The sequence below is a fragment of the Eucyclogobius newberryi genome, unplaced genomic scaffold, assembly GCF_026437365.1.
Source record: "Eucyclogobius newberryi isolate DKJ021-1_F unplaced genomic scaffold, fEucNew1.0.hap1 SCAF_417, whole genome shotgun sequence".
NCBI lineage: Eukaryota > Metazoa > Chordata > Actinopteri > Gobiiformes > Gobiidae > Eucyclogobius > Eucyclogobius newberryi.
Window position 1 is genome coordinate 37,750 of NW_027316076.1, and position 22,062 is coordinate 59,811.

The 22,062-nt window shown below is 44.1% G+C and overlaps 1 protein-coding gene across 1 annotated transcript in view; it reads left to right on the plus strand.

The window, feature by feature from the left end:
* The window catches only part of LOC140379560 (phospholipid-transporting ATPase ABCA1-like), a 41,515-nt gene extending 23,910 nt beyond the window's left edge, over positions 1-17,605 (plus strand). The window contains exons 9-14 of the mRNA XM_072464232.1: positions 9,743-9,983; positions 12,492-12,631; positions 12,824-12,940; positions 14,514-14,708; positions 16,211-16,413; positions 17,521-17,605. Coding sequence (XP_072320333.1) covers positions 9,743-9,983; positions 12,492-12,631; positions 12,824-12,940; positions 14,514-14,708; positions 16,211-16,413; positions 17,521-17,605 — 981 coding nt within the window. The remainder of the gene's footprint in view (positions 1-9,742; positions 9,984-12,491; positions 12,632-12,823; positions 12,941-14,513; positions 14,709-16,210; positions 16,414-17,520) is intronic.
* Positions 17,606-22,062: the final 4,457 nt, after the last annotated feature.

The following is a 22,062-nucleotide window of genomic DNA, read 5'->3' on the forward strand; positions in this document are numbered from 1 at the left end:
TGGAGCCCAGACCCAGCTGGACTCGGGGCAAATGCAAGGGCCCCGCAGTGATTAAGGGACAGGCGGGGGACGAGAGGGGGGGATGCAGGGGACGAGAGGGGGGGATCCAGTCGGGACACGTGCTCTAACTAGGACACAGACGACTGGACAATAAAGCAATGATTACAGAAGCCGCACACACAGTTTAATTAAATTTCTTTGTGATTTTATTTAATCTTGCCGCCAAAAGTACATTCCATAGGTATCCATTCATTGTGTCCACGGCAGTTTTGAGACCCAAGTACATAGTTCTAAAATTAAGAGGGATGGAAATGTCAAAAACAGTCTGCAGTCTTGATTTCAGTCCAATACTTTCGAGTGACAGGACAGTCCCAAAACACGTCCTGCCTCCTGGAGCCACAGTTTCTCCAACAGCTGCATTTCCTTGTGGATAATAAGAACTTTGACATAGTTATGAAAAAACTTGACTTCTTTCCAACTAAATTCCCTCATGACATGTGACATTGAGCTCTTCCACTGAAAAGGACACACATTTTCCCACTCTTTATCTGTCAAAACATGGTTATATTCTCTTTCTTATTCAAAAGATATATGGATGTAGAGTAACTTTCCAGATTGGAAATGCATTGATACAATTTAGGTATTATTCCCCTTGAAAGTTCTGATTCATAAGCCTTGATAAACATCTCAGAGGGTTATAATGGTCATTACTTGCTTTTCATGTGATAATCTTTTACAATCTGGTGAAAACATTTTATACCTTTTGTAAACCAGACCTTAAATCTCAGTTCAGTTCTATTCGGTACAAAACCTTGATCTACTACTGAGCTACTAAATATATGAAAAGGAAATGGGAAAGAGAAGAACCATTATCTTGTGGGAGGCAAGGCAAGTTTATTTGTAGAGCACATTTCGTACACAAGGCAATTCAAAGTGCTTCACACAGCAGGAACAAAATGCATTAAAAGCACAAAGACATGACAGAAATCACAAAACAGTTTAAGAAATAAAAGAGAAGAGTGCAAAGCGAATCCTTTCAGTCATATGCACAGATTTGAACATTGTCAGAGTAGAAGCCTGTCTCACATCTTCAATAAGACTGTTCCAGATTTTAGCTGCATAAAACTGAAACGCAGACCCCTTGTTTAGTCCTGACTCTGGGCACCAGCAGGAGGCCGGTCCATGTTTAGCCCTGACTTTGGCACCAGCAGGAGTCACCGGTCCCTGAGGTCCTCAGAGTCCGAGATGGTTCATATGGCATTAACATGCCCAAGATGTACTTTGGTGCTAGGCAATGGATAGACTTGTACACAAGCAAAACTGCTTTAAAGTCTATTCTCTGAGCCTGAAGCCAGTGCAGAGGCCTGAGAACAGGACTAATGTGATGGTACTTCCCGGTTCTAGTCAAGACCATTGTCATTAAAGAATAATGTAAACTCATTACACTTGGATGTGGAAATTAGTTCTAACGGCAGCTGAGCTGGAGGGTTTGCTAATCTGTTTACTGTGGCAAACAAGACACGCAGGTTGTTACTGCAGCTTCCAATTATTTCAGAAAAATATCTTTCCCTAGTCCTACATAAAATGAGGTTGTACATGTACAACTTCTCTCTGTAAATCTCTTTCTGAACCTAGAACTTTGAATTACGCCATTTCCGTTCGGCCCGGCAGCACTCCCTTTTCTGTGCCCTGACAGAATCATTATTTCTCCATGGCGCCTTCTGCTTATTTTTAACATAATTTATTCTCGTTTCTCCAGTTTGTCTCAACACAAACCTACATTCTTCAATCGTTTGTGGAATTTGCTATTTGTTTTTCTTCCAGTGCCTCTTGAGATTGACACGTCTAATGTAGGTTGAATGCAAAGCTTCCAATTGCTGCCACAAATTAGGGTTCCCTCAGAGTGCTTCACAATGAGGTCCATAATATCAGTATAGAAGGGAATATCACTCCTTGGGGGAGAATACACATTAAATAGTGTAAAAAATATTTCCTTTTGATAGTTCCTTTAACCAGTACATATCTGCGCTTTGTCTTTACATTCAAAACTCTGTTCATTCAACATTTTTGAGTTTGAAATAAAAATTGCAACTCCCCTCTTTTGTTTGCCTCTGTATGATGAATTGTATGATTTAAAAAAAAAAAAACATTTTTTGTTGTTGTTGTAGTTTTTGATGTTTATCACTTGCATCACCCCATTCATTACGGCCCACTAAGTTGAGAGCCCCCTTGTGGAATGACACCTCACCCCGGAAGGCAGCGGTCGCCCCTGTCGAGCATAGGCTTCTGTGATTACACCAACAATCCAGTGCGCAAGATGCTGCAAAATCACCTTTGGAACAAAATCCATATTCGGCCAAAGGGAAACACCAGAGTTGTCGGAGTGCCAACGAAAATAGGAGTCTGCCACGGACAAAGCCTGGAGCTCACTCACCCGTTTCGCCGAGGCCATCGCCAGAAGGAAGGCAGTCTTCATTGAAAGCCATTGAAGGTCAATCTGCGAAAGAGGCTCAAACGGAGGGGATCGTAACGCCTCCAGCATCAGGGGCAGGACCGCAGAACGGGCGGGCGGACGCAAATGCCTGGCACTCTTTAGAAACAGGGAAATATTTCGGTGCTACCCTGGTTTATGTGAAAAACCACACTGGTGTTGTCGGACTGTACGATCACATAACTACCGCACAGGTGTGGCAAGAAATGACGCTTGTTCAACAGCCAAGAACTCTAGCACATTGATGTGAAGCCTGCTCTACCTCTGGGACTATGCCCCTTGCACCATCCGCCGGGAGGGATGCGTCGGTGTAGACAATCTCCCGTTGGGCAGGAAGAGGACCCAGTGGAACGCCCTGCGTCATAAAGGCTTCGTTCCGCCACCTGCACAGAGACACCCGGCACTGAGGAGACACGGGTAGCTGCCGCTGCCTGTGATCCAGGTGTAGGCCGTTGAGCCACTTCTGAAGGGGCGCAAAGACTGCAGCCCCAGCCGAACCGCCGCTACAGCCGCAGTCAGCTTACCCAAGAGGCTTAGGAGCATGACGTAAGGAAGAGAATTCCCATGTCAAAGGAATATCCTCTGCCCGCTTGGGCGAAGGGCATGCAGCCGCTGTATGGGAATTGGACCATCCAGAGGAAAGTAGCTACCTGTGACTGCACCAGGCAGCTCTTTGCCAAGTTCACCCGCAGACCCAAGTTGGCCACATGCCTGAGCACCGTCTCTGTATCTCGAAGCGCCTGCTTGCGGCTGGGAGCACAAATGAGTCAGTCGTCCAGATAGGCCATAATCCGCAACCCCTGGGCTTGTAAGGGGGACAAGGCTGCAGCGACACACCTTGTAAACACTCGAGGGGACAGAGAAAGCCCGAATGGCAGGACTCTGAACTGGAAGTGTTCTCCCCAGAAAGCAAAGTGGAGAAACTTCCAATGTGGAGGTGCAATGGGGACATGAAAATATGCATCCTTCAGGTCTACTGTTGTGAACTACTGTTGTGTCGCTTGGGAAGATTGTCTAAAGCACTTGTCTGACAGCCAACATTTCGAGAGAGTGCCTGCGCCTGGGCCGGGTCCTGAATAAGAGTCATTCGGATCCAACCATGAACAGGAGGCTGGTGGTGGAACTGCAGACTATACCCTCCGGAGGGGCAGCCTGAGCCAGTCGGCGAGACCCCCTGTCTATGAAGCCCTGCCAACTGCTGCTGTGTACGGCAAGCCTGGGCCGTGCACTCGAGAGCCTCCAGGGCGGCCGGGCTGAAAAGTTCTCCAGGAAGAACTGGAACACTCCTCAAGGTCTTCAGAGAGCTCAGAGCGGAGACTGTGCCAGCCACACTTGGCGGCGAGCTTGCACTGATGATGAGAGCAGACGCCCTAGTTCCCTTGACATGAGGGTGAAAGCCTGCAAGGAGGCGTCAACCAGCCCAAGTTGGTCTGGTTGACCACCGGAACCGTCTCAAGGGAAACGGACAGGCCCAGCATCAAATGAGATAAGGAGTTCCCAATGCCGAAAGAAGGCGCTAGAGGGTGCTGCCTCATCCCGTGGAACATCCAGCTTCAAGCGGGAAAGTGCCGTCCGTATAGGAGCTGTGACAGTGTCATCACTGTCGGGCTGAGAGCCAGCAGAGGCTAGTGAGCCAGATTCATATACTCTGGCGCTCAGACGGTCAGACTCCAGCTGAAACTGAGTGTCTGAAGCAGCCACAGATATGACATCATCATACGCTGAGGCTGTATCATGCCCCTCCTGCCGTTGTGCCACCACCCAACTGGCGTCAGTCTGGAGATTCTGGATAACGGCCTGCATTTGGGCTAGTTCAGATGTTAGCGTGCGCACTTGTGCCGCTAATTTCCAGGAGCCCCTATTTTTCTTAAATGGGGGGCCGCCTTGAGTAGCCGTGGACTGCCGCTTGCCGTCCCCAGTCTGGCCAGCTGGTAATTGACTTGGAGGCGCCACAAACAACCAGTCTGAAGCGTCTGCGAAAGCAGCCAAGCGCGCCACCACACGCACAGAACGGGGCATAACGGAACAGTTGGAGAAAGCATCATCGGAGAGTGCTTCCCGAAGATGATCCACTCCCAGACTAGAAGGGCAGAGATCAGGCCCATCATCAGGCTCCAGCGGCGCCAGGCAGGACCGGCAACACAGGGACTCTAGCATTATGTCACAGGAGTCCAATAGGTTGAGCGGAACGCCACTAGCGACTCTATAATACAAACCCTCTACCCCGGTAAGAGGGGTGCAGCGGGGTCAGGGTGAGCAGTGAACGCCACAAATGACCCCCTATGTGAGGGAGACACTGCATGATCAGGTTGAGCTGAGAACGCCACTAGTAACCCAATATAAACATAAAACCAGCTACAGGTAACCACCCAAGTAGAGCCGAATACGCCACCAATGGTGTGTAACCAGCTGAAAACAATGGTCAAAACCATTCAATTAAAGCAGTTCAGAACTAATAACCCGAACACGGCTATAGTTAGAAGAATATAAAGCCCTGTGGCTGTATCCGTAAACCCAAACAAACGGATCACGGAAAAATAGAAAACCGAGTATGGTTGTACGGGTTTAAAATGCAACAAAAATCTACCGAGCGGCTACGGCAAAATGCATTAAAGGGATAACTTACCAGACACGAGCGATCTTGCAGCACCGACTGTACAACAGTCACAAGACTAACAGAATAAAGCAGCAAAACAAACCCAAATTTGTTGAAATGGCAATATATTAGCGTAAAATATACAACATGCATGCGAGAAGGTGAAAAGGGACTTAGCTGCCGGTGTCACTTTACCTATATAGACTCACGTGAGCCACCGGGAGGTCAACTGTGACTTTTTTAGTTTTGTTATTAATTCTTGACCTGTGATGATGATCATCCAGTGCTTTATGCACCGCCTCTGGCGGTCAGGAGGGATGAAATAGAACTCTGGTTGAACACATAAACACAAGAACTACAGAAACATGACGGAAAAGAAGATAAAATGAAAAACAAGAGTTCATACTAAAAACAGTACATCGGTACATAAACAGTTTATGTACAAAACAAAGCAATAACATGACATCAAGCAAGTAAGATTTTCACCAGAAAATTATGGAGTGAATAATGCAGAATAGCACTGTCTGTTTCCTGCCACTACTATTTTTATGCCACATAAAAATATCTCTGCCACTACAGCAAGAATAGTTTAGCCCTTGTTTGAACATGAAATTAGGCATGTTCGGATAAGCAAGACCTGGGCAGATTCGATTGGTGTCGATTGACGGAGTTTTTGGTTTGACGTTTTTGTTCTGCATATTTTCTAATTCATTTTGATCAAATCTAATGAACTAGTCCAAAGTGCAACAACAAAACCAGCTACAGCCACTTCTCCTTCCCAATAAAAGCTGATGCTGCGCTTTGTGGTGGCGGACTTCCTGTTTCCTTAAGAATAAAGATGACGTTTGCTGGCTCACTCACATTAACAAACGCAGGAGCTTTGTCTTGATGATGTCACACTGCACATAGATCACTTGAGTCAGCTCTCACTCTTCCTCACAGGTTTTCAATCCTGACTAGGATTTACAGTCTTGGCTCCGGAGGACTCCTCTTCTACTACTCAGGACAATCTCAGACTAGGGAGATCACAATCACTCATTTTATTTTAGTGATTTGCACAATTTATTCAGAATTAATTTGATGGAATGTGAGGAGTCATTGTTCTCGCCTGTTTTCTTATTATTATTAGGCCCGAGTCGAAGAACGAGAATCTTCCCGGTGAAGGACTTATTAATATTTTATCCGGGGGCTGGAAAAACGCAAAAATAAAGTAGTAAACAAGGACGGATATGCTAGTGAGCGGTATCGAAAATTAGAACTCCGTGAGTTCTAATAAAAAAAAAATGAGAAAATTAGAGAAAATTAGAACTCCGTGAGTTCTAATTTTGAGTGAAGGTTTCGTGTTAAAATTCGGCTCAGTAGTGCCACCTCAAAAATCAATTAACATATTAACATTAACGGCCAAAAAAAGGTGGCAGTAAAAATATGACGCTCACTCCAAAAATAGTTCATGTGAAGACATGTAAAAAATAATATTAAGACCCCACCCTAAGTCAAACAGGAAGTCGGCCATATTGGATCAAACACGGCACTGCCAAAAGTGCACCTTTCGTACTTTTGGCCTTTTCTCCTACAATTTTCTTAGAAAACACTTCACAGTTGGCCTCAAGACACATAACCCATACACAGGGCTATTCAAAGTGCTTCATACAGCAGGAAAAATGCATTAAAATCACAGAGAAATTACAGAAACAGAAATACAATAAAATTAACAAAATAAAAATAAAAAACACCTAGCCACAAAGGGTAACGTGTTTTCGGAGTCCAACTCCTTTTTAAATCATTTTTAAATCAGTCCAACTGATTGTACGTACTTTTACACGTCCAACGTGTTTCGGAGTCCAACTCCCTTTTAAATCAATCCAACTGATTGTCTAAACTAATGAAATCACAAACATAAAAGAGAAGAGTGCAAAGAAAAATCCTTTCAGTCATATGCACAGCTAAACAAAACTGTTTTTAGCTAAGATTTGAACATTGTCAGAGTAGAAGCCTTTTCCAGATTTTAGCTGCATAAAACTGAAACGCAGATTCCCCATGTTGAGTCCTGACTCTGGGCACCAGCAGGAGGCCGGTCCCTGAGGTCCTCAGAGTCCGAGATGGTTCATATGGCACTAACATATCCAAGATGTACTTTGGTGCTAGGCCATGGAGAGACTTGTACACAAGCTGAGCTGCTTTAAAGTCTATTCTCTGAGCCACAGGGGGCAATGCAGAGACCTGAGAACAGGACTAATGTGATCGTACTTCCTGGTTCTAGTCAGGACCCGAGCAGCAGCGTTCTGGATGTACTGCAGCTGTTTTACAGCTCGTTTGGAGAGACCAGTGAGCAGGCCGTTACAGTAGTCTAATCTACTGGAGACAAACGCATGGATAAGTCTCTCTAAATCTGGATTAGACACTATATTTTTGGTTTTTGGCAATGTTTTTTAGATGGTAAAAAGCTGCTGATGTTATTGATTTGATGTGGCTCTTAAAGTTCAAGTCTGAGTCCATTATTACCCCCAGATTTCTAACTTGATTTGTAGGGTTCAGAGTGAGACTCTGGAGGTGACCGCTAACACTTTCTCTTTGTTTCTGTGGGCCAAAACCGATTATTTCAGTCTTGTCTGAGTTCAGCTGGAAAGTTGTTTTGCATCCACACACTGATCTGTTGGATGCAGTGACAGAGTGAATCCACTGGTCCATATTCACCTGACAGTGAAACATAGATCTGAGTGGCGTCTGCATAATTGTGATAGGACACATTTTCACTGCTTATCAACTGACCTAACGGCAGCATGTAGAGGTTGAACAGAAGGGGACCCAGGACTGACCCTTGGGGCACACAGGTCAGGGTCATGTGGTCTGAGACACAGCTACCAATTTCAACAAAGTACTTCCTGTCTTCCAGATAGGACCTTAATCAGTTTAGGGCAGTGCCAGTGATGCCCACCCAGTCCTCTAGTCTCTGTAAGAGGATCCCATGATCGACAGTGTCAAAAGCAGCATCAGATCTAACAGAATTAAGACTGAGGCTTTGCCCGTGTCAGTGTTCATGAGCAATGTAGTGTTTTTAAATCTGAAGCCGATATGTTGTTATGGTATGGTCATAGTGATTTTTTAACAAAATCGTGATTTATGGAAAATTTCAAAAAATCTACGTTTCTTGAAAAAAAAATTGGGGGAAAATTTTGATGTAGCGTTTGTGGAGATTTTAAAGCTGAACGCATTGATATGCAAATGTAGTGGCTAACTAATAAACTAGCTTTTAAAAATTCATAAACGACAATTTATTTGTCTTAGACAACTGAAACATTTGTTACCGGGCACAATATGACAAGTTTCCGTTATTGTTTTTCTCTCCCAAACCCCCCCCCAATTTTGACCCCCTGAACGTTAACGAAAAGTCCAAAACATGTTTTACCCAAAATTCAGGATTGGTGAAAAACATTTTTTGGGGGTGTTTAAAAAATTGAATGACGCAAAATGACTCACTAGAGCCACCTACAATTAAAAAAAAACGTAAAAATATGACACTCCAAATCATGTGAGGACATGTAAAAAATAATATTATGACCTCACCCCAAGTCATACAGGAAGTCGGCCATATTGGATCAAACATGGCGCTGACTAAAGTGCACCTCATTGTACATTTGGCATATACCAGCAGGAGGCCGGTCCATGTTTAGTCCTGACTCTGGCACCAGCAGGAGGCCGGTCCATGTTTAGTCCTGACTCTGGGCACCAGCAGGAGGCCGGTCCATGTTTAGTCCTGACTCTGGCTCCAGCAGGAGGCCGGTCCATGTTTAGTCCTGACTCTGGCACCAGCAGGAGGCCGGCACATGTTTAGTCCTGACTCTGGCTCCAGCAGGAGGCCGGCACATGTTTAGTCCTGACTCTGGCTCCAGCAGGAGGCCGGCACATGTTTAGTCCTGACTCTGGCACCAGCAGGAGGCCGGACATGTTTAGTCCTGACTCTGGCACCAGCAGGAGGCCGGCACATGTTTAGTCCTGACTCTGGCTCCAGCAGGAGGCCGGCACATGTTTAGTCCTGACTCTGGCACCAGCAGGAGGCCGGCACATGTTTAGTCCTGACTCTGGCACCAGCAGGAGGCCGGCACATGTTTAGTCCTGACTCTGGGCACCAGCAGTAGCGTGTCCTGGGTCTTCCCCGGGGTCTCTTCCCGGTGGAACATGCCCGAAACAGGCGCCAGCAAGTATCCGGAACAGATAATTGTTTTCCCATCTGTATGTGGTGACTACAGAAATGGCACTAGGGGGGGCTATTTTTACTATGACTATAACATAATATGACTTTGTTATGACTATAACATGCTCTAAACAAATTACAACATGCTCTCAACAAAAATACTGTCATTATATAATGACAATGAATAATTTGTTTCTCTTTAAATTTTATATATTGTAAATGCAGAGGTTGGCATGAATTATGACTTACATAGTAAATTGTTAATAAATGTTCAAGTATTTTATTATTTAATTTCAGAAAAAATGCCTATTGCTTGTCACTTAAATAAAAAAGCCATATATTTCCTTTCTTTATTCCCTGGTTGGTACCTAGAACTTTGGAACCTTTCAGGTCAAAAAATGCTCATAATAACATGTAATATGCATCAGCGTTTACACATTCCGCCTTGTGTGTCTGTGCCCAGCTGGCAGGTATGAAGTCATGGCTGGACCTGAGGAACGAGATTGTGTACCTGACACAGAACGCAACGTCGTCCCCGAGCGTGCTGTACTCGGCCGTATCACGTATCGTGTGTGGCCATCCAGAGGGAGGAGGTCTGCAGATTAAAAGCCTCAATTGGTACGAGGACAGCAACTACAAAGCCCTGTTCGGCAACAGCAACTCCAGCGACGAACAGCCGCACCAGCTCTATGACAACTCCTCCAGTGAGTAAACCGGGACTAACTGGGACTAAAGCAGGGAAATATTTTTCTCCCCGTCACCCCTATTGTACCTGGATACATCCTTCTCCCACTTGTGAAGCTACTGTCAAATATTTCTATAAAATATGTAAAAATATAATTGATTTATGGTTAATTAGAAATAATTATAAAAAAATATTTTTGTATAAGCAGTTAACTTGAAATCCTTCATTATAATTGAGCAATCTAGTTTTTAATAACCACTGACCCCAGTAAATCTTTGAGCCCCAACCCCTCAGATGAGAATCACTGGTACTGAGTATAGTTCAGTAGAGTATAAAAAGTTAGAGTAATAAACATAATAAATAAATAGTAATAAAATGATGATAAATAATAGTGACAGTGAGTGTCAGTGTTGTTTTGACTTGCATAGGCTACAACCAGTTTTTAGCTAGGCCTGCCTACTAAGTTGTACTTGATTTCACTATGTCTGGGATCCGTGAGGTGGATTCGGAGTTGTGGGGTGGATCCCAGACATATAGTTTAAGTAGACATAAAACTAGTCCGATTTTTGAACATTATGACATGGCATTTGTAAGGGTCCACTAAATAAAACTGATGTACAGCGTTCGTGAAACACTATAAACTTATATCCGGGGCTCCAGCCACAGGCAGCGGTGCAGAAGGCGTCCCCTCCTCGGCGCTCTCCGGAGAGTGGTCAAAGACTCGTGTGAACATATCTATACCGGGTCTAAACAGGTCTAAACCGGGTCTAAAACAGGTCTAAACCGGGTTGAAAAAAGATTTCGGAGAGCGCGGCGGAGGGGACGTGTTCTGCCCGTGAAAGTAAGCAAACCCCGGGAACGTAGGTTGTCACGCACCGCTGCCTGCGGCTGGAGCCCCGGATATAAGTTTATCGTGTTCCGCGCACGCTGGAGAATTAACATCAGTTTTATTCAGTAAACCCTTACAAATGCCATGTCGTAATCTTCAAAAATCAGACTTGTTGTGAACCGAGGAGAGAAGAGTCTATATCAGGAGTGTCAAACTCATTTGGGCCGCGGGCCGAATTTCGACGCTCAGGCTGGGTCGCGGGCCGAACATAAACGTAAAACATAAAACTATTAAAAATATAAGAAATAAATAGCTTTATATAGCCTACGCTGTTTTGAAGCAATTACTGGATCGATAAAAAAAAACAAAAAAACGTTTGTTCTCATAAACTGAAATGTATTTAGAAAAACAAGTGTAATTTCACCGATACTGTGCTTCAGTTTATGTGCATTACAACTTCAGAGTTGATCTACAGTTCTACACAGAGATAAACATTTGACTTTATAACAAAATAAAACTTTTAAATGTACTAACTAACATTTCCACGTCTGTGTAGTTATCTGCACACCTGAACTGACACACCACTAAACTTCTGCTCAAAAGTGCTTAAAGTGCACTTCTCCCTCGGCAGCTCACACAGCAGTGCAGCAGAGCCCCGTGGGGGAGGGGCGGCCACTGGCGGCATTGAGGGACGCGTAGTTTGAGAGATAAAAACGGTTACGGATGTAATTACGGTTCTATGAATTGATTTTTAAAAAATCAGTTCGGCGGGCCAGATTAAAACGTCTGGCTGGCCGGATTTGGCAACACGAGGATACGAACTATGCATAATGGCCCAGAATGCGTTCAGGCTTTTCTCCGCAAAAACAGCCTTTGCTGCGGTTGTTTTTGTTATTAAAACAGTCTGTAAATGGTTGTGATTTGAAATTTGGTTGAAAAATTTGAAAAATTTGTTGAAATTGGTGGGTCATTCCCCACTTGGCAACTCTGCCATTCCCCACCATTTGGGAATTCCCCACAGGTTAAGAACTACTGGTCTAGATGATGACGCTGAAAAAGCCCGGACGTACCTTTCTACAAGTTCAGCCTTCTTTCTGCTAACTCTGCGACGTCCTCTGCACTGCAGCAATCGCTTCAACTCTAACACAGAATGGTCCTCTACTTTATGCGGTTTCAGCTTCGCTTCTGAGATGTCATCTTCCGTCAATTTGATTGAGATTAACTGTCGTGGTCGCTGTTGTTCTGCCATTTTCCCATGTTATTTCCCTGACGGCCTGAGCGGGCTTGAATGTCATCCGGGACATTTGTAGTGCTCATTAATATTCTGACGTCACGCCCGCGTTGATCTATTGCCTGTGATCATTGGTGCAATACGGACTAGCTCCGCCCACTTTCTGACATCAGAAACTGGTCATTTTGGTTAGAGCAGAGATAGCACAGGCTTAGAGCGAGGCTAAATCTTACAACGCTGTGTGTTCACGTTGAGCATTGTTTGTGGAAGCTGCGGGCCCTGTCAGCCTCAGCTAGGCGAACATGGGCAGCTTCATGTCTCAAATATCCACTGGTGCCCATCCTCTGTGGGAGAAAGTGCACATAATAAGGAGAAGCCACTTCTCAAACTGTCTTAAAGACACATAACATCAAGATAAAATGGCAAAAGTCTGATTTAGCCCGTGTATGTTTGTTTTTGTGTTCCAGCCCCGTATTGCAACAGCCTGGTGAAAAACTTGGACTCAAACCCCATGTCCCGGATGATCTGGACCGCTATCAAACCCCTGCTGCTGGGACAGATCCTCTACACTCCCCACACACCACTCACACAGAAGATCATCCACCAGGTAACCAGCATCCTCTGCACCTCAGCCCTTCTCTGCACCCTCCACTCGCTGCTTTCAGAGGATCATCAGGTTCATACTCCTCTACACACCACTCACACAGTGTGTCATGCTCCAGGCACAGACTCTATTTCTCATACGGCAGGTACAAGTTAAACCCCAGTGTTTTGATCTCCAGCCTGTCTGTGTGTCCAGGTGAACCGGACTTTCCAGGAGCTGGGGGTCTTCAGGGACCTGGGAGGAATGTGGGACGAGATGAAACCCAAAGTCTGGAACTTCATAGAGAATAGTGAGCAGATGAACCTTTTCAGGGTAATTACTGAACCAGGACTGACCCAGAACTATTACCAGGACAAGAACCAGGACTGAACCAGGACTGGATTAGAACCAGGACTGAACCAGAACTATAACCAGGACAAGGACCAGGACTACAACCTGGGTTAGAACCAGGACTACAACCAGGACTGACCCAGAACTATAACCAGGACAAGAACCAGGACTGAACCAGGACTGAACCAGGACTGAACCAGGACTGGATTAGAACCAGGACTACAACCAGGAGTATAACCAGGAGTATAACCAGGAGTATAACCAGGAGTATAACCAGGACTATAACCAGGACTATAACCAGGACTATAACCAGGACAAGAACCAGGACAAGAACCAGGACAAGAACCAGGACAAGAACCAGGACAAGAACCAGGACAAGAACCAGGACAAGAACCAGGACAAGAACCAGGACTGGATTAGAACCAGGACTGAACCAGAACTATAACCAGAACAAGGACCAGGACAAGGACCAGGACTACAACCAGGACAAGGACCAGGACTACAACCTGGGTTAGAACCAGGACTACAACCAGGACTGACCCAGAACTATAACCAGGACTGAACCAGGACTACAACCAGGACTACAACCAGGACTACAACCAGGACTATAACCAGGACTATAACCAGGACTATAACCAGGACTATAACCAGGACTATAACCAGGACTATAACCATGACTATAACCAGGACTATAACCAGGACTATAACCAGGACAAGAACCAGGACTGAACCAGGACTGGATTAGAACCAGGACTACAACCAGGACTATAACCAGGACTACAACCAGGACTACAACCAGGACTATAACCAGGACTATAACCAGGACTGAACCAGGACTACAACCAGGACTACAACCAGGACTACAACCAGGACTATAACCAGGACTATAACCAGGACTATAACCAGGACTATAACCAGGACTATAACCAGGACTATAACCAGGACTATAACCAGGACTATAACCAGGACAAGAACCAGGACTGAACCAGGACTGGATTAGAACCAGGACTACAACCAGGACTATAACCAGGACTACAACCAGGACTACAACCAGGACTATAACCAGGACTATAACCAGGACTATAACCAGGACTATAACCAGGACTATAACTAGGACTATAACTAGGACTATAACTAGGACTATAACCAGGACTATAACCAGGACTATAACCAGGACTATAACCAGGACTATAACCAGGACTATAACCAGGACTATAACCAGGACAAGAACCAGGACAAGAACCAGGACAAGAACCAGGACAAGAACCAGGACAAGAACCAGGACTGGATTAGAACCGGGACAAGATCCGGGACAAGATCCGGGACAAGATCCGGGACAAGATCCGGGACAAGATCCGGGACAAGATCCAGGACAAGATCCAGGATTAAACTGGGACAAGAACCAGGGCTAAAAGTAGAAATAAACCTGTCCAATAACTAGAACAAATGCAAGGTTATAATTAGGGCTCAAACTAGGACTCAAAATAGGACTCAAACCATCACTAAAGGACTAAATCAGGACTTAACCCAGTCTACAAATGGATCTTTCTTCCAGAGTTTGCTGCGGAACAATGTGACTGCTCGGTATTTTGGGGCTCAGCTGGCCAACACTGATTGGACAGTGGATGACGTTAGTCGCTTCCTGGCCAAACAGGAAGAGACGGGGCGGTCAGCAGGGGCCACTCTGACCTGGAGAGACGTGTTCAATGAGACGGACCAGGCCATTGCCAGCATCTCACGCTTCATGGAGGTCAGGACTTTAACCATCAGTATTAACAGCCAGAGCGAGAACACCAACAGCTTCACAGACTCTTCTTGTACTTCGGCTCACGAGCTATTTTTATATTCAACAAAGCCTGAAGATCTACCTATTGATCTAAATTATTGTATAATTTAGTAATGTTTTCATTGTCAGTATTAAACAGGTTTTCATTTTTTGCTTAACCATAATTAGGCTACAGAAACAAAATTCAGGCTTTCATTAATAGCTTTTGTTTATCATATACAAATGTGCAATATAAAAAGGAGAGAGAAAATCCGCTGTCTAATTAGAGCATTTAAAAAATAAAATACACTGAAGTACGCTAAATGATAGAACGTTGAGCTTAACCAGCACTTCCTGTCTCCTCCTGCTTCTTGCCTTGACTCTCCTCCCTCCTCCTCCTGCTTCTTGCCTTGACTCTCTCTCCTCTCTCCTGCTTCTTGCCTTGACTCTCCTCCCTCCTCCTCCTGCTTCTTGCCTTGACTCTCCTCCTCCTGCTTCTTGCCTTGACTCTCCTCCCTCCTCCTCCTGCTTCTTGCCTTGACTCTCCTCCCTCCTCCTCCTGCTTCTTGCCTTGACTCTCCTCCTCCTGCTTCTTGCCTTGACTCTCCTCCCTCCTCCTCCTGCTTCTTGCCTTGACTCTCCTCCCTCCTCCTCCTGCTTCTTGCCTTGACTCTCCTCCTCCTGCTTCTTGCCTTGACTCTCCTCCCTCCTCCTCCTGCTTCTTGCCTTGACTCTCCTCTCTCCTCCTGCTTCTTGCCTTGACTCTCCTCTCTCCTCCTGCTTCTTGCCTTGACTCTCCTCCCTCCTCCTCCTGCTTCTTGCCTTGACTCTCCTCCCTCCTCCTCCTGCTTCTTGCCTTGACTCTCCTCCTCCTGCTTCTTGCCTTGACTCTCCTCTCTCCTCCTCCTGCTTCTTGCCTTGACTCTCCTCCCTCCTCCTCCTGCTTCTTGCCTTGACTCTCCTCCTCCTGCTTCTTGCCTTGACTCTCCTCTCTCCTCCTCCTGCTTCTTGCCTTGACTCTCCTCCCTCCTCCTCCTGCTTCTTGCCTTGACTTTCCTCTCTCCTCCTCCTGCTTCTTACCTTGACTCTCTCACTCGTGCTGCTGTAGGGCTCTCACTTGTAATGTCAGGCTACAAACTAAAAATAGACAGGTCGACTTAATGGCACCCCTGTTGTTATAGACAGTTATAACTGTGTATGTGCGCGCACGCACGCACGCACACACACACACACACACACACACACACACACACACACACACACACACACACACACACACACACACACACACACATTAAAGAACGTTTCAGACGATCAGAGCAACTCTAATATGGTCTCCATTAAACTCTGATATGCACTTGAGTTCAGTGGGTAGGGTTTGAGTTCCACATTTTACTATCATTATATACCCATCCATAAAGAGTGACTGAAGATGGCAAGTGTAATCTCCTTGTACTTTTCCTAACCGCAGCATGTGTGTCCCTCAGTGTGTGAACCTGGACAAGCTACAGCCAGTGTCCACAGAGGAGCTGCTGGTGAATCGCTCCATGGTTCTTCTGGAGGACCGCAAGTTCTGGGCCGGGATTGTCTTCAACATCCCCTCCAACGCCTCCGAGCTGCCCCCCCACATGGACTACAAGATCCGCATGGACATCGACAATGTGGAGCGGACCAACAAGATCAAGGATGCGTAAGGATTACTAAATGCTACTGCTGATTAGAGCTTGACCAATATGTGTTTTTGGTGCAGATACCGATATATCTGCGTTTGGAGGTGACAATAGCTGATATGACTGTTGAAAAATATTATGTTATGTAAAAAGTAATTTGCTAATCCACAGCTGACTTTTTATTAATTTATTATTTAGCTATATTTTTGCTATTCTAAGTTTTAATGTAGTAAGTAGTTTGCCACTTTTTAATAGACTAGTCTGTTACAGCTCTTTCACATGCAAACACAGATAACACAGCCACTAGGAACTTTAGTGTAGGCTCATGTGAGAGCAGACGGGCCATGTTTGTGTGTGGTAGTGTTTCAAGAGCTAAGCGCTTACTAACATTAACAAAGTAAATGTGGCATCAAAACTGACACATCTTCTAAACTCACAGCTCTAATAGGGAAAGAAATCCCGCACACTGTCTTACTTGCAAATAAAAATGTATTAGTAAAGAGGCAAAGTTTCGGCAAATGGGTAACTGAGGATGGGACAGAGGTTTAGATAGGAGGGGCCTAAAAAATAGGAGTGGCCAATCACAGACGTTTTAGAAACACATCAGAACAAACATTATCATACACATTAACAATAGCCAAAACGATAGACAAATAGTGACACCTCATGATGAATTACACATACGTCAAAAATAGTGATTAATACAGTACAAAATTGATAGCAGAATAAAAATATACATAAATGTGGTCAATGGGAAAAGGTAAATTTTTCTCCAGAACCTGATGTGCGGAGCACCGTCTTGATATCTAAACTCACAGCTCAAAATACCTGCCAGATCCCAAATCTTCCCAAATTATATTTCCTTTAATCCTGACTCCTAACAATTGTCCATAGATAGAATATAGTCCAGCGGACTTCCCGTTATGAAATCAGGCTAAAGACACGTACTCGCTCTACTGCTGCCAAAATTTTGCCTAAAAATTACAGTTCATCCCACATAAACCCAAGAGATTAGTAAACAGGGAATACACAAGACGGGAAACGCTACAAGAGCTAAATGATGAAAGCTGACAGACCATGGCCTCTGTGGAAAACAGATAAGCTAACGAGGCTTGCATGGTTAACAGGCCTAGCGCCCTCGAAAACCTGTCCTCTGCCGCCGCTAAACCTAGCACCGTCCCCAGTGTGGAACCTCCAGATGGATCGGAATGAGGAGAGGACATCTCTTTACAACAGGTGGCCCTTATGTTGCATGAAATACAGCGTGACATGGTGTCATTGAGAGTGGAGGTGAGCGCAGGGAACAACAAAACGAGACTTGACCAAATCAAAGTAGACATAAAAGTGGGAGGAGGAGGCAGAGCATGCATTGGCAAAGCAAAGCGGCATATTTCTAACATTATGAAGGAGTTACGGAAGCTGAAGGCAAAAAGCACATGGTCAGAACAGCAGGAGAAGCAGAGGTGCTCCTAAGGAAGATGCAAAACACAAAGAACTGAGCAGTGACAAGAGATGGAGTTACATATGTAAACTCAGGTAATAGTCACATAATAGGACATTTCTCTTCATTTGAAGAAAGTAACGATTGTAGATTGATTTATTTGATCATCAGACTTTTTGCCCCATGTGGGCTTTCTGTTGTGTACATAAACTCTGTCTAGTTACATCCTCTCATCGGAGTGCCAAATGTGGGAGATTTGATTTGAGTCATTGGTGATGTTTGTATCAGCCATTTCTTTGGCATTGCCTTTTTTCCTGCTGCCAAAAGTACATTCCAAACAAAGCCATTTATTGTGTCCATGGCAGGAGTTCTGAGGTCCAGATGCATATTTCTAAAGTTCAGAAGGATGGCAATGCGTTCAGGTCCTATCTGGAAGACAGGAAGTACTCTGTTGAAATTGGTAACTGTGTCTCAGACCACATGCCCCTGACCTCTGGGATGCCCCGAGGGTCAATCCTGGGACCCCTTCTGTTCAACCTCTACATGCTGCCGTTAGGGCAGCAAAAATGTGTCCCATCATAATTATGTTGACGACACTCAGATCTATGTTTCAAAACAACTTTCTCCAGCTGAACTCAGACAAGACTGAAATCATCGTCTTTGGCCCACAGAAAAAAAGAGAAAGTGTTCGCAGTCACCTCTAGAGTTTCGCTCTAAAACCTACACATCAAGTTAGAAATCTGGGGGTAATAATGGACTCAGACTTGAACTTTAACAGCCACGTCAAATCAAAAACATCAGCAGCTTTTTACCATCTAAAAAACATTGCCAAACTCAAAATTATAGTGTCTAAACCAGACTTGAGCGGTGGCCAGGCCAGTGGTGCTGATAGAGCCAATTCAACAAGTAAAAGACAATAATATGTTCCCTCCTGCATGATCTGTTACATATTTGGAGGACCGAAAATGAAGACGCATATGCGTTGCGCAATGCGTTATCTGTCCCTTGGGGTGAAAGATAGGTTTGCCAGCGCTATAAAATTATTCTACACGGCGCTTTAGGAAAGACCGGTCGGTGAGTCGGCGAAATATTTGAAAGATAAAAGAATTTGGCGTTTTTTAAACAAAATGCTGATATTTGTGTTTCAGTCGGCTAGTTTTATACCGGGTCGGTCGGGTTACGGCAAACAGACCTATTATTTTGCGCTCCCAAATAACAAATAATTTGTGACTTTAAGCTGTTCACTCCCACGCGCGGGCAAAAACGGGACTTTAGAAGTTCTAAGGCATAATCACTCTTATTTTTCATTATCAGTCAAAGCAAGCAATACATAATTTTAAAGATTATTTTCTCAACAAAACGAATGTGTCATTGATTTACATTGAATAATACGCCCCATTAAGCAATTACTAATAGTTTGTGATGAAATCTCAACTTTTCCTAACACATGTCTTACCTGTTTGCTATTTATGACAACTCAACGGCGTTCAAACCATCTGAATTTGTACTCGTTCTGTCCGTAAGAATCCACAGAAAAACAATATCCACTTGTATTTTTCCTGAAGTTATCGACTTTGACAAAATTCTACAGTAAACAGCGTTTTCTACTGTGAAAATATTCACAACTAATGCTCTTCCGGCGCATTTCTCTGTCCATAACGAAGGTTACGACTGTAACTACGGTTCTATGAATCCCGGATGACCGCCAGAGGCGGTGCATAAAGCACTGGATGATCATCCTTGCGCATACACAAGTCGAGAATTAATAACAAAAAAGTCACCTTTGACCCAGGGCCGGCCCAAGCCTTCAGGGGGGCCTAAGCGAAATTTTCTTTGGGGGCCCCTCACCACGTCATCGGAATCAGTTTTATTGCCGTTGTCAGTGAACAATTCATATATAGGAACTTACTTCGACGCAAACAAAGCGCACCAAAACGCCTGGGCATCCGTTTGCCATCTTGGTTAGTTTATTCTCAGCATCTCACAAGCTCAAATATTGATTACTCAAATCCCACAATGCAACTTGGTATTCCGCTGACATCATCTCTACTCCCTGTACAAATAACACACCTCCCAGATATGTTGTTACAAATGTATTTGTGAGCGTTAAGGATCTACAGCCACATTAGCACTTTAAATGAATGAACAGGGGGGTCTGGGGGCTCTCCCCCAGAAATTTTCACATTTTTTGTGTGTATTCTGGTGCATTTTAATGTGGTCCAGCCGGCTAAAGTAAGAGTAAAATGTTGAGGTTGCAATGCTTTAAAATTATGATGTGATGACTAAAGCCAGTTATTAATACATTAGTAAATAGTAGAAAAAGCTTCAGTTGTAGTCATCTGGACTCAGTTTGAAAAAATAGACGTTTCGACTCTCATCCAAGAGTCATTGTCAATAACAGAATTTAGGTCGAGAACTCCGATATTAATACTGTTCTGTGGTAAGACCCGCCCATTGGGAGGAGCCTTCCTGAAGTAGAAAGAGTTGTTTGTTTCAACAGAAACTCCCCCTTGTATCTACCGAGCTAGCCTATTCAGAATCTTAATGGGCTATTAGAAACCTCTTTGTCTTTGTGAGACCCTGGCTCAACCACCCTGAGTACCTGATTAGCATCTGAATGTCCTTTACCTTTCCAGGGGTTCAGAATCCCATTATAAATAACAGGAAGATGAAACCTAAGCCCTCCATTTCTGTTTAAAGAAGGTCTTTCTTTTTTAACAAAAATAGCTTCCTTAACTCCTCTTTCAAACCATCTTTTCTCCCTGCTTAAAACCTTCACCTCACCGTCTTCAAACGAGTGATTAGAGGCTTCAAGATGGAGATGCACGGCGCTCTGTGGTCCTGAACTAGTATTTCTTCTGTGCTGATAAAGCCTCTTGTGTAGAGGCTGTTTCGTCTCACCTATGTAATGTTCTTTACAACTTTCTTCACTGCATTGGATCGAATAAACTACATTGCTCTGTTTTTGAGTCGGCAACTTGTCCTTTGGGTGAACCAGTTTTTGTCTTAAAGTGTTTCCTGGTTTAAAATAAACAGGGACTTCGTGTTGTCTAAAAATTCTCTGCAGTTTTTCCGACAGGCCAGACACATAAGGGATAGAAACACCCTTCCTTCTCTGTTCAGTTTCCCTTTTGTCCTGCTTCTTGGTTCTCTTCACTCTGTTGAGAGCCCAAGCGGGGTAACCACAGGCTGAGAGGGCATTTCGGACATGTTTTTCCTCTTTCTTCTTGCCCTCTGAGCTGGTGGGCACACCTTGAGCTCTGTGTTGTAAGGTTCTGATCACACCCAGCTTGTGCTGTAGTGGGTGGTTGGAGCCAAAGAGCAGATACTGGTCTGTGTGTGTAGGTTTCCTATATACTTCTATTTGGAGTTTCCCGTCCTCTCCTCTGATCGTGGAACAATCAAGAAAGGCCAAGCGATTCTCCTTAGCGTCTTCTCTTGTAAACCTGATATGTGGGTCCACAGCATTGATGTGATCAGAGAAGGTTTCCAGCTCTTGTTTCTTGATTGTTACAAAAGTATCAGGCTATGCCTGAGAATGAGGACAGTGCCTTCTTTTTTCAAACTGAGTCCAGATGACTACAACTGAAGCTTTTTCTACTATGGAACACGCCTGGACGAATGAGGGATTACACCGACATACATTAGTAAACTTAATTACTCAATACAATATTGGCTATGAAAAATAATTATGGTCAAATTGTTTTCATAACAAAATAAATGTACCTAAAATATAATTTTGTTGAACATTTATTTGTTGAATACCAAGTTAAATACCATAACGAACTATGAACTACTGAAGGTTCACATTGTATTTGTTAATACTAATTAGCATTAAAAATTAATGTTCTTATTAGACAATTAAAGCAATCATGGATGGATGGACTGCAATAGCATTCACTCATCACAACATAACACAAAGAAGGTCAAGTACAAATATGACAGTTATCCCGACTGTTCATTCTTGCCAAAGTGACAAAACAAGTTATATTAAATCATTAAAAGACTGCATTTCTGCCACTTTTATATAAAAATATATAGTAGTATTCTATATAACAGACGTAATTATAATATGTCTGGTTATTTTTCACTATCAATTTATTATGATTTATAACAAATAGTCTAATGGTGCTTTTTAAATACATTGAAATGTTTTATTGCGCTATTAAAAGTTGATTAGAATGTAAATGTTTGTTCTGATCTGAACATCACACACTGGACTCCTCTG